At 42.8% G+C, this 13,374-nt stretch overlaps 1 protein-coding gene across 4 annotated transcripts in view; it reads right to left on the reverse strand.

The window, feature by feature from the left end:
• svila (supervillin a) overlaps positions 1 to 13,374 on the reverse strand; it is a 46,725-nt gene that overhangs the window by 7,621 nt on the left and 25,730 nt on the right. For all 4 annotated transcript variants that reach the window (XM_018741191.2, XM_018741192.2, XM_018741194.2 and 1 more), the window contains 13 exons: positions 11,167 to 11,329; positions 10,177 to 10,269; positions 9,645 to 9,731; positions 9,379 to 9,556; positions 8,569 to 8,741; positions 7,387 to 7,539; positions 5,753 to 5,889; positions 4,270 to 4,417; positions 3,857 to 4,002; positions 2,146 to 2,321; positions 1,482 to 1,629; positions 1,098 to 1,374; positions 140 to 288 (listed from right to left, as the gene is read on the reverse strand). In XM_018741191.2, coding sequence (XP_018596707.2) covers positions 140 to 288; positions 1,098 to 1,374; positions 1,482 to 1,629; positions 2,146 to 2,321; positions 3,857 to 4,002; positions 4,270 to 4,417; positions 5,753 to 5,889; positions 7,387 to 7,539; positions 8,569 to 8,741; positions 9,379 to 9,556; positions 9,645 to 9,731; positions 10,177 to 10,269; positions 11,167 to 11,329 — 2,028 coding nt within the window. The remainder of the gene's footprint in view (positions 1 to 139; positions 289 to 1,097; positions 1,375 to 1,481; positions 1,630 to 2,145; positions 2,322 to 3,856; positions 4,003 to 4,269; positions 4,418 to 5,752; positions 5,890 to 7,386; positions 7,540 to 8,568; positions 8,742 to 9,378; positions 9,557 to 9,644; positions 9,732 to 10,176; positions 10,270 to 11,166; positions 11,330 to 13,374) is intronic.

The following is a 13,374-nucleotide window of genomic DNA, read 5'->3' on the forward strand; positions in this document are numbered from 1 at the left end:
CAATAAACCTTTCTGCTGGCTCTATTAAATGAATTTCTGTTCTGAAAGGACAAAATTCTAGATCCTATACTTCATACTTGGACTTTTCAAAAAAATTCACACACAATCCAGGTGACAAGGATAAAGACCAATTATATACCTGTGCACCCCTCTCCTCATCCAGCTCCACTGTCATCAACGCAGATGTCCCCTTCTCGCTCACTGTGGAGTTGCGGCCCTGCCAGAAGAAGTAGCAGCACTTCTCCTTCCCAGCACCTGCCACCCGTTCTGGGTTCTGCCTCTTTCCAACTGCAGATGCACCCACACCACCAGTTCACCCACAGGCAGAGCCCAGACAAGAACAGAGGAAAAACCTCTGCATTAAACACCGATTCACTAACAAACAAACTTTGCTTGCACAAGTCATCAGTTCTCTTTTGGACAGGTGTACGTATATGAGACTAATGACCATCGACTTCACCACCTGCGTTCACCGAATGAAATTACACCCACAAATGTGCTTGACTGCTCTGTTCCCTAGATTAGCGTGAGAAAATCTGCATTTCACTCCATATTCAAATGAAAGTCCCAGAAAAGCTAAAACATGGATATTGGAAGTTCATTAAGCATACACTGAATTACAGGTGGCAGTCCTGCCCAGCTGCACAAGTGAAAAAAGTATGACAGTATGGCCAGGCCAAAGAGGATTTTATCGCTGTCCGCTATCGATCATCTTAACCACCCAGGAATAATGTGCAGCACCTTGCAAATTACACCTTTATTAATTACTGTCTGTCAGCCTTTCAAAAGCTCAAGCAGCGTGATGATGAATTATAGACTTGATGTCCTACAACAGGTCTCGAACCATAGTTTACATTGCGGATACGCATTACCCAAACAGCAGAAACAGAAGGTGGGGAGGCTTGGCCCACTTAGTGTCAGCTAGGGGACAAAAGTATAAAATAGGGCATGGTATGCTCTTCACCAAGAGAGCAAGGTCTTCATTGCCAACTATTTTTTCCACTGGCTGTAACAAGAACTCAATATTTTGTAAACATTTTAGTTTTTTCCTCTCTACAAAAATCTTTATCAGATATAGTAGATTTGGAGGCACTAACCTGAAGCGCTCACCATATACCGCCACTTGACGACATACGTGTCCCCTTCATGGAATTGGCCGATGCTCTGCCGTGGCAGCCTACTGTAGTCGAACTCCAGGATGTGCCACACGTCCACTGACAGTGTGCGGATCTCAAAGTGCCGCTGATCTTCACCCTCCACGGCTCCATAACCCCGGCCCACATTAACGCCGTCCAGAACCACGCCCACCGGGGCCTGCAACTGGGGCAGCATTAGCGAGGTGTCGCAGGGCTGCTGCTCCAGACCATGTAGCTCCTGAGGGAACAGGGGTATAAGATGCTCATAAGAGCAGCTAGTGCCCATTTACAGTCACTGACCTGAAATGCCCATTATCTGTCCTCTCACTTGAGGATGGAACCAACCTTCTGATCAGCAGTCTGCTCAAGGCCATTCTTTGGCGAGGACTTTTTGGAGTCTGTCCAGTCCAAAAATTTCTCCTTGAACAGGGTCGTCTCATTGTGCTCCGTCAGCCTGCCGAAGATGGCCCAGTCAGGCCGCCCCTGCCCTTTCCTGAACCAAATCCACAGCAAACCGACCAGTCAAATCAGCATCCAGGGAGAGAGGCACCCACAAACTGAAGCTTAAGCTGTTGCACATCCCGACACGATGTTCCTGACTCAAAAAATTTATACAGAAACACTTGGTTCATAGAGCCCCCAGGAACAGTTAGTGTCTCATGAAACAGACAGTGTTTTAGAAGCAAAGCAGCAGATGAGGTGACACCCTTCAGTCAAAATATTTTTCTCTGATTACACTGCCAGACCGATTTAGAGCACTAATCTCTAAGCAAAGCAAAACAAAATTAAAGCTCAATATCAAAATGCCTTCTAATCAGCTCATTACAGATTGATATGTTGATGCTGCCAGGATTCCAGAGCAGGTGTTAATGGATTGTGAATTCACACAAAGACAGCCAGAATGGTAATTTTACACAGTAACAGTATGGACTGTACCAACAAAGCACAGATGGGTGGACACCCTATTTATGGGTTGGTGTTGGGGGTGGACTGTGGGTCGACAGCTTGCCTCGGGATAAGCTTGTTGCACTCTCCTGGGTCCAGGGGGTTGATGTCACAGTTAGTGTAGTCAAAGGTGCCGTTCCACAGGTGTTTGGCCAACTGGAAGGCTACCTTCCTCTGCCCCAGCGTTACCTCTTTGCCGTGCCATACATATACCTCACTTCCGAAGTCAAATACCAGAACCTGGGATAGTGGAGTGAGCATGAGATGTGATCAGTGACATGGCCAAGCAGAGCTGGACTGACTAGTATAGGTAAGAAAATTCACTGACCATTCCAGATTTTATGCCATCACTTCCAAAAATCACTATCCATGAGAGATGACTTTTTGCCCCCTGCTTATTTTATACTGCTTAAAGACCTGAACTTAAATCTGAATCCTGTAGGTTTATATTATGGATAGGATGCAATTATTAAATGAAATGCTTTGAGAAACAAAGATATGAAAACAATGGAACAGGAAAAGGAAGAAAAATGACATTCCTGTAACTTAACACTAAGATGCTTTGGAGAAAGTCAGCTAAATGAAGTACAGGCAGTACCCAGGTTACGAACGTCCAATTTATGTACAACCCATACTTACAAAACACCCCCCCCATAAAGCCTACTATATTAAAAATTCGAGTTACATGTGATTTATAATAAACGGTAGCTACTTTGGGATGCGCATTAAAACATTGCGTGTCTACAGCGGCTCGTCGGCTTTTGGGCAGGTGAGCCCAAGGTAGGACAGACTTTTCGGTTGGACTGTCACACCCACGACCTCACCCTGAACGTCTGCACCTGCCCGAAATCAGAGCAGCAGGGTATAAAAACCTGCACTTGCACACCCTGGTTGCGGAATCTTATCTGAGAAAGCAGTCTCTTCAGTGCTGTTGAGTGAACCCACGACAACATACCGGTCCTTCCAAGTCCCTTGTTCTCCTCAATCCCTTGTTCCCACTCCCGACAGACAGCACTTGTATCGCCTCCTCCACTACGATGGATTGGATTCTCTTCAAGACCTACATTTGTGCATCAACCGATCCACACCTGCTCCCAGCCATGAATCTTGCCTGCTTCCTTGTATACCGACAAAGATCCCGCAATTGGCTCCATACGCACACCTCAGTCTCCCGCCCGGTCAGTATGACACAGACCACGTTGCTGTTAAGTGTTGTGTGTGTTACTGTATATGGCCTTAATGTTTTTTTTTTTACCCTCCTAGCCATGGCACCAAAGTACAGCGTGATGCAACTGATTATGATGCGTCCAAGAAAAATGATCACGATTGAAACTAAAGTGGAAATAAAGCTATTGGAAACAGGTGAAATGCCAAGCATTGGAAAAACGAACATTAAAGTTTCATTAATGTTTTATACCCACACACTCGCCTCCTCTCTCATACTGTAGAAAAAATTGTCTTTCTATGCCTCTAAACTAGATTGTTACTACATCACTACATTGTATTATTACTGTATTGTCATACTGAAGATGTTTTAGCGTATCTAGAAGTGTTTTAATGTTCTTCATAGATAGAAAGGTACACGATATACTATATACTACAAACATCTGACCCATCCTATGTTGGACACAAACTGTACCCAACAGTTAAGACTTGCCTACAAATTTGACTAAAAGATACTTGGGAACAGAACTTGTTTGTAACCCAGGGACTGCCTGCAATGCAATTGTAGTAAAAGAACAGAAGGGGACTTGGGTTAGGTTAAAACAACTAACCTCTTTGGAGTTGAGCAGAGAACATCGAGGAACCTTCCCCCAGTAGTCATCAACAGGGACTAGTTTGTCCTCCACCAGGCGGTAGATGCAGTTGGTCTCCACAATGGAGTTCTCATACAGCTCGTCCTCCTCTGGCGTTCCAGCAGCTGAAGGGTGTAGTTGAGCTTGTGTGTTTAATGTGTACTAACAAGACCTCAAATCTGTCTTTCAGATGCTGAATGTCGCATATTAACATATTACTTTTCAAAACATTTTGTCAGTTTGTCCTCAGATGACCAGAGCATAAGAGGTGTTTAGACTCTCATAAAACCATTGCACAAAATGTTATGCAAGTGGTCGCATCCCTGACATTTATACATATCACATTGAGTAGTATTGCTCAGTACTCAGAGGTGTGTTTGGACAGCTCTTACACTGGTAACTGGCCTGTCCACCCAGAATCTTCCAGAACTCCTTGGCTGCATGTGTATGAGTGTTGATTCCCTCCTCAATGGTTTCAATGTAATCGGCCCTGCAGCCCAGATCCCGCTTGGTTTGGATGAAAGTGGCAAGTTCGCTAGCCTAATACACATTGACAAGAGAAATTCAGGTTAGAAAACCACCACAAGACAACACATACAGTATCTGACCAACGTATCTCTACGTGATGTAGACATGTACATGTGTGATCAGCAAACTTGAGGTATTAAATGTGCAAATAGCATATCGCACATTCACATGCACCACATATATACTCCAGCAACGTGTGATCACACCTTTTAAATATTCAAATGCATACAACACATCCCTCAGGGAATGTGTTGTATGCATTTGAGTTTTTTTTTTTTTTTTTTTTTTAATACAAAAAAAATACAATGAGAGCAGACACCAAGAGCAAAAAAGATTGACCTCCCAACTCCAACTCTGGTCAAACTCTCTGCTTACTGTTCTGATTTCCCTTCTCCCCAACACCCTCGCCTAAGTTTAACAAGTCTGACAAGTCCAGTTGAATTTAGAAATCCTGTTTCAGCATCCTCTTAGAAGAATCAGGCAGTTGCCACCATAAAAAGTTGAAGAATGAACAAAAGGCTCTGTTCCCTGACAGGCTGGAGGGAATAGGACGACTCCTGACAATAGGTGGTTCAAAGGAAGGCACATGGAGTCAAGGCTGTCTGGGAATAGTGGGCTCTTGGTGGGGCCTCCGCCGTAGCTTCCCGAAGCTGTGCGCTCGTAGTGTACGTCCTGTGCCATAACAGACTGCTTGTTCACATCAAGCTGCTGTGTGTCCCTGAATGCAAAAATTACATTATGTGAGCTGCATGTTGAAACCAACAGTGTGCGCTCAGCAAGAAAGCCCAGCTGAAAGGAAGATTTATTTCAACACCTGCTTTCCCATGTTCTGCAACAGGCTGCCTTTGCTCTTGCATTACTAATGACAAAAAGTGGTGTCTTCAACAGTAATGAAAGTGTGCGGGCTGGATGTGACAAGTCTGCCACCGCAGTCATATGTCCTGTTGACTGTCATACATAGTCATGTCAGCCTTACACACATCTGGAACAGCTCAAAGCAGTTCACAGATACCCCACAGAAGTTGACATTTCCCGACAAAATATTGCCAGCAAGAGCAGGAAAAGACTAAAACACAGGCATTTAAGCCATCCAAGAGACAGCAAAGCTGCTGTTGGACAAAGAGAGCAGTTACAGGGTTACTCATGGGGGGAGTGGGCACAAGTTGGCCCACAGACAACAAACATGTGGGAAGTACCAGCCTTTGACATGACCTCAGTCTTGCAAATGAAGGCAAAACCCTTTCAGAAGCAGCTCATGTCATAAAATGGCCAAATGTGTTAAAATCCATATACTTAAAGGGTTCTTGTGTATAAGAATTTAATGACTGAACACTGGCACTAGCTGACCTTGGCCTTCTCGATGACGTTGGCAAACTCCCCAGTCCAGATGAAGCAGTGTCTGGGGGTGATCAGGAGGAAGCAGTCCCCGCTGTTGAGCGAAGAGGCACGTGGCTCCACCAGCCTGGTCTGGACATGCCGACGGCCTTTGGAGACATGCACCCAACAGGTTATGCCATTAAGTTCTGGCTTTTACAGAGCACTGCAAACACACCACCATTTTAACAGCACACAGCACTTCCCCCTTTTGGCTGGCTGCTACAGTGGCCACACGAGAAGGATGTAACACTTTGGGTGGTTATTTGAAAACATACAGCTCAGTTTTGCATTAGAAAAAACAAACACCAGGTACTGAAGAAACCATGCTCATCCTTATTTCTGTTCTAACTGAAGACTTAAAGATGTTTGTCTTAAGGCATTAATATCAAAGCTTAATATACTGAATTGTGTTCAAAATCTGCAATACTCAAATTCATGGTAGAAAGAATGAGCAAAGATTTTTTTATTAAATGGTTAATCAACTATTTATCATTATGCAGCCTACTTACTCATTCTAGGCTTTCCAGCAGCAATTAAGTGATTGATTAAACACTGTTCAGTAATTTATACAATTTTGCATCATCTTAGACCAAAACAAACACTACTGCTCAGTTTACTTGTGCTCAAAACTTCTTTGATCAATTTTCTTTAAAAAATATGGATCCATATGACAACAAATCAAGCCCTCAGCCTGTGTGTTTGTGAGGCTGAATTTTGAGATTAGTTTGAACAACTGGAACACCTAAATAAAAGCTAAGCGGGAGGGGGGGTTCACCAACAGAACGGTTGAAAAAAACTTGCCCTGAGAAAGGATATATAATCTGACTGCTGTAGTAAAAGATTCAACTGCATAAAAGTGATAACCACTCACACAGCTCAGCCAACGCACACCATAAAATTGGACCGAGTCTGGGGGAAATTGTCATTATTTTAGCTTAAATAACAGCGCTTCCACCTCCGTCAGCACGAAAAACAAGTTAATATTTTTTGACAGGTAAAATTCCAAGAAAATTCTGCTTCACAACTGCTCATCACCCCCTCAATGTATTCTGCACATCTAATCCACGCCTTTGTGCATCTCCTCTGTAGGACTGCATCTGACCACCACTTCCCCAGGGCAATAATCTGACAGAAAGCAGAGAGCGAGCAGGAAGGGCTGATAAGGCAGAACAAGGCTTCCTTCACTGACAGTAACAGCGTGTGTGAAAACAAAGCCTTACAAGGGCAAAGCATTTCTGGAAAAAAATTCACTGGCGAGCACCATGGCCATATCTTTACATTTAAGAGGACTGCAGCTAATTTAACTGGCATTTGTGCTTTAGGAAAGAAATCCAATTGCTTTTCTGAACTCATTTTGGCAGACTTGTGGCCATCCAGCCATCTAACCACAAATAGGTTTGTGCCTGTCATGTCAAGCAACAAGAGCTTTTTTCGTACTACACACACAAGGACAATTTTGGTATTAATCCTGTAAATACCTAGAATCTAGTCCAGATGGTGCAGGTCTATATCCTGATGTCCCACAAAGTAGAAAATCCTTCAAGATTTAGATTTAAGATTGAGCCTTCGCAACATAGCACCATTCAGCTGATAATCACTCCCACCTTTGACCTGCAGGAGCATGAGTTTCTTATATGGCACGGCACTGCTGGACGTCTGCTCAGAAACGTTGACACTGCGCAGGCTGACACTGCTGAAGTTCTCCCGGCTGGCCAGACCTGCCAAAGCCACCTCTGAATAGCCAGAGTTCTTGCTCACTGCAACACAGAGGAGTCACAAGATGAGTTCCCAAAGGTCACTGTACATATGGTTTAGGTTAAAAATTTCTGTGCACAGAAATGTCCCCAAATGAGCTAACCTCTCCAAAAAGGAGAAAGTCTAAACATCCTTCCTTGTCCAAAGAAAGAAATGAGTAATAAAAACTGCCTCCTTCATAGGCTTCAACACAGGTGATCTTCAACTTACAACAGGGTTCAGTTTTAGAGCTCGACACTGTCATAAATCCTTTTGCACAGAATTACAGAAACCATAAGCACATATAAAGATACATGAATGTTATGTTGATTTTTTTGCACCAATTTCACACATTATGCATGGTGAACATTACATTTATTTAGCTGATGCTTTTCTCCAAAGCAACTTACCGTGTTGAGGTTACAATTATTTACCCATCTATATAGCTGGGTAATTTTACTGGAACAATTTAGGCTAAGTACCTTGCTCAATGGTACTACAGCCAGAGGCGAGACTCAAACCTGTGACCTTTGGGTCCAAAGGCAGTAGCTCTAACCACTACACTACCAGCTGTCCCAAGAATGCATATTTTGCACACTAGAATACATACTTTGCAGTATTATATTCTCATGCGGCACCATTTTAACTTTCATTTCTAAACGCGTTCTCTTGTCCTTTTCTGCACCGCCAAGACATTAGAATCAGAATTAGGCTAACCTTTTCATTTACATGCCATTTAAAAAAAGTAACTGCATCAAGAGCAAAATGTTCTGTAAATTAAAATGTTTTTCTAAATAAAACCCAATCGCTACTAGACACCCAAAGCATGACTGGGACCCAAACACAGTAAGAAATATAGTGCACTGTAGCAGTGTTACAGCTGATGCCATCATACAGCAGACGGCGCAGTCATCAGATGCTACCATCAAACAGTGGAACTAGAAAAATAATCCAATAAGGTTGATGTCAAGGACTACCTGTACATTGAGTTTCATAAAGCTGGACAGCAATCGAAAGGCAATCAAACTAAGTCTTGTATTGTATATGCTCACTCTTCTCAGCTTTCATCCTCTTTGATTCCAGCACGGCCACATTGAGCCGCTGCTCCGTGTACTCATTGCGAATGTCCTCGCGCGCCGCCAGCATCTTCAGCGGGTTCTTGGACGCCTGGACGTTACGGACAGGGCGCACCGCCCGCTTGTGCTCTACCATGGCTGAAGTTAACCTGGAGAAAGGAAAAAGGCTGATCAGGCCTATGTTTTCAGTGAAATTCTTTGCAAGCTGCAAACTGCAACACAAAAATGTGCTCAACTAAACCCTACATATTGGCTAAATATTCCTTTAACCTTTGAGTGATATAAATCACTACTTTTTGTGTTGCAGTGCAAAGTTGGGCAGCCCATTAAGATTTCATATGTCATGAAACAACCTAATAACGTGTTACAGTTAACTTCATTAGTCATTATCACAAGTTCTACACTTCAAGGAGTTTGTCCGCAAGACCTCTACCTGAAATACCACTCCTGTGTTTGTGGGTGTGTGTGTGTATAATATATATATATTATATAAATACACACACACACACACACACACACACACACACACTCCTGAATTTGGCATGTGACATTCTTTGCTCTATTATTATAAGCTGACCCATTCAATTGCTAGAACCAGACCTAACCAGACACACAAAGATGTAAAAAATGCAGATAAAACATGAAAAATGTAAACTTGTGATCATTAATCAGAAGTTGTAAATGGGCTAAATGTGAACAGAAATCACAACTGGAAGGTCCAGTTGGACAAATGTCAAGCTTATTAGGAACCAAGCTGTTTGAATTAAAAGAAAGCTCTATGCTTACTTGGGGAGTTGGGGATCAAATATAGCATCAAAGTCATCGTCAATGTCCAAGGCACTTCTCATGTGAGGGAAGTCCTCCATGTGACTGTAAAACCTGGAGAAGACCTCATCGTCCAGCTTCATCACCTCTTTAATGGACTTCTCTGTCACTGTCAGTGTGGTCTCCTGTAAGCCCGATACTGAAGCAGGCAAGTTTTGGCCTTAGAACTTCAGCCCAGAAATGAAGGGAAATTGCCAGGCAGGAACATGCAACCAAAGGAGACTCACATCTATTATTCAGCTTGCCCAAGAATGACTCCAGTTTGTCAAGCTTTCTGTCTGATTCCAAATTCATGTCAGGTCTGGCTTCAATATCTACCAACAAAAACAAAAAACCATTAATAAACATTACTCTATTCATAATACCCCTCTACAGACATCCAAAACAATCAGCTTTTCAACAGGACACTACTACTAGTTGGACCACAGTTCTTGCCTTAAAATGTACTTGGAAAATAGAAAAAGGATAAGTTTAGCAGTGCTAAGCACAGAAAGTTGCCAAGTGTCCATCCCTGTCTAACCATCCCCTATTTGCATCTCCACAAAAGCCAGTGCTCATTCAGCTCTTTTTTCAATCAACAAAACAAAAGGGTGAAGTTTATCTAATCTTCATTAGATGAAAATTCTTTACTATGGCAAACATTTTTTTCCTGCATGTAGTTGCTACATATGTGAAATTGCAAGGAACCCTTCTCATCTTAGGGAGACTAAGACCTTTGAGAGGAAAAATAGAGTAGGAAATCTATGGATGGCCACTGACCTTCTTGAGGCTTTGAAATGGCAGGTGTGGTGCTCTTTGTTTTCATGGAGATGGGGGACATGACCTGGCTGATGACTGATGGAGCTGCCAAACCTGGAACCACAGCCACATCAGTGAGTATGCAAAGGGAAAATAAGAGGGAGGGGAGAAGAGAAAAAACTAACAAGCTAAACATTTGTTACATATAAATGCAGTACAAAAAAACTGAAATACAACAGAACATGGCATAACAGAAACGGGTGCACAGTAATTCTCTAATGTTCTATGGCTTTCTTCTCTCCACCTTTGATTGTCAAAGCTTGGCAAATGGAAAAAGGACAACACGCTGGGATGCTTAAAGTCTGGCATGTTAATCGAAGACACCAATCTGGCACAGCTGCAGACAAAGGAGAAGGTAAATAGTGATGCTCCTCTTCCGTACATGGTATGAGACATGGGGCTTTATTATAATCTTAAGACTGCCCACATAATCAGAGACCTCTGTACACTATTTCACAGGACACAACGTAGAGAGCAGAGGGACAATGGCATTGGTGTATCTATTAAGGGGGGGGGAGTACAGGAGGGAATGTTCTACACGTTTTCATTCGGAGATGCTCACTATGTTCGTCTGCAAGAGGAAAGTCAATTTTTAAAACTATCACAAGTTATTGTCGTGCTGGGAATGGGCAACAATCCAGCAGTGCTCTTCTTGGTCCCACACAAATCATGGTCTTCCAATTCCACCCACACTCAGGCTAGCAGTGCTGCCGTCTACATTACAACCTATGCCACCATATCCTACACTAATGCAATAGTGACAATTATAAAAATTTTCTGTATCATTGAAATGGTGGAAGGTAGAGTTGGCTAATAAAACCTACTCAGGCCTAGCACTGAGTTACATTCTTTGTGCATTTAACCTGCAGGCTTTTATCTGTGACGTGCACAATGCTACACAGAAATACGCAAAGGCATAGCTGAAAAACTGACAGAGTAAAAGCAACTGACCTTTCTTGACCATACGTCCAGCCACTGTGAACTGAGTGGAATCATTGGCCGCTCCCTTCCCCTTGGCCTTCCAGGCATCCTCCCGGGCCTGGATCAACTGCTTCCGTTCCTCAATGGTCATCTGTGCTTCGATCCGCTGGCCTTCCACCTCCTGTCCCAACCTCTGGTTGAAAAGAAGACAGATTACCAGGGAGTACACAACCACTCTAGAAAATTAAATAGAACAGGGCCAGAGATGGTGGGGGGGGGGGGGGGGGAATTGTGCTGTATGGAAAGCAATCCCTAACTGAAATAACAGTGCTTTCCAAAACACAAATGCAGTTTAATTACTGGTTGTCATGCTGGTCACTTTCCACAGGTAAGAGCTAATTAACACAAACTACATTTACATTCTATTTATTCATTTAGCAGACACTTTTCTCCAAAGCAACAAACTAAAAATATGCAAACAAAACACTTGAGGCACCCAGCAAATGGGTGGAGGAATCAAAAATGGTGTGCTAACCATCTAAGCTGTTAAACTAGAGGTTTCTCTACATTTCAGATAAGATCACAAAGGCACACATTCACACCAACAGTCCACTGAGCTCTTTAAAAAGCAGGCTACTGCCCCCATCTCAGTATCATGTAGGAGGAGGTGAGCAGCATCTACACCAAGATTCACCTTCCATTTCCATGGGATGCTCTCATCTACTTGTAGGAGCTGGACCAATGGGGGGGGGGGGGGAATACAGCAGAGGACAAAGACATGAAAAAGCAGTCCTATTTCTGCAGTTGGATTCCTAAAGGGCTGATTTTCCTCCACATCCTTAAGAAGCATGATTACGCATTAATGTATTCAACACTTAAACAATTTTCCAGTTTCCACTGAACCTTGGTATGTTATGCAAATGAATTTTAGTGTAGCCCAGCTACACCAAAGCTGAACCAGGCTTCAGCAAAGTTTTGCTCTTAATAGTAAATCATTCACTTCCTACTGAGGCACTTTCTGCTTAAATGTGACAAAAAGACCATCACTACCAACTTCCTTATTCAGTTAAGATATGAAACCTACAATAAGAGCAGAAACCATAGACTTACTAAGGGTGGGAATGTGAAGGAAGTACTGATCTGAATCATTAAGGGATGAGGATTAAGTTTTGCCCAAAGACCTCATTATGTGATTAGCAGGGAAAGGAGCCAAAGTCATAGACCATATGTGCCATAACTGAGCTGTATATACATACACTGCAAATGAGCAGATGTTTTCCTTTATCTGTCATTTAGTATGTGTGGTAACTGCAGGAGCCTTGTTTCCATTCAAACAAAGTTAAAAGCCACAACTGGAGCTCTAGTTAAGGCCATTGATGTGCTCACCCGATCAGGTTCAATATATGGAAGTGTAGGACCAGCAGATGGAGATGGAGGTGAGTATTTGGAGGAATAGACAGGTTCCTAAAGACAGGAACACATGTCAAGCCAGATGAGACAAACAGGAAATAGAAAATTAGAAAAAGATGACAGTGAAAAAGCAAGTCTTCATGCTTGGATGTAAAGTATTTAAGCTTCCAAAAGTTCTCTAACCAAAACTAAAACTGTGCACACCCATCAAGGGCATCTCACGCACAAAAGCCACACCTTTGATGGGATCCAAACAAAAGCTAGGAGATCCCAAAAGTAGCGAGCACACCGAAGACCCACGAAAGGTCCCCAAGAAACCGAATACCATAAGCAACTACTCATACAAGCAAACAGTGCAAGCTTACCCAGAACTTCTCTGAGACCACAAGGTCAGTTATCATCCCTTCTGCCTATGAATAAAGACAAAGGGGGGAAGAAAAAAAATATGCAAAAAATGGCAGTGAGAAGCAAAGGAGAAGTCATGTCCCTTCTACTTACTGAGAAAGTACTGTAGGAGCCTGCTTTAACCCTTACAATGGCCAAAAACTTCCTTTGGAATTTTGGACCAAAGCAATGCAGCTAATATGGGTTTTACTGTATGTACAAAGTAGTAGATGCCAATTCCACAAATATTAAGTGTGTTGATGAATAAATCATTTCACCCAAACACACTGCTTGTGTACAACATTTGGGGACTTGAGCAGTTATAAAGCAAAACAGAATTTGAGGAAGAAATTGTTCTAATTTTCAAAGTGGTGGAAAAAATATAAATCAGCTATGACAAAACTGGAAGGAGTGTTACCAAAAAGCCAAGAGGAGCAGTGTGTC

This window comes from Scleropages formosus, chromosome 19, assembly GCF_900964775.1.
Source record: "Scleropages formosus chromosome 19, fSclFor1.1, whole genome shotgun sequence".
Lineage (NCBI taxonomy): Eukaryota > Metazoa > Chordata > Actinopteri > Osteoglossiformes > Osteoglossidae > Scleropages > Scleropages formosus.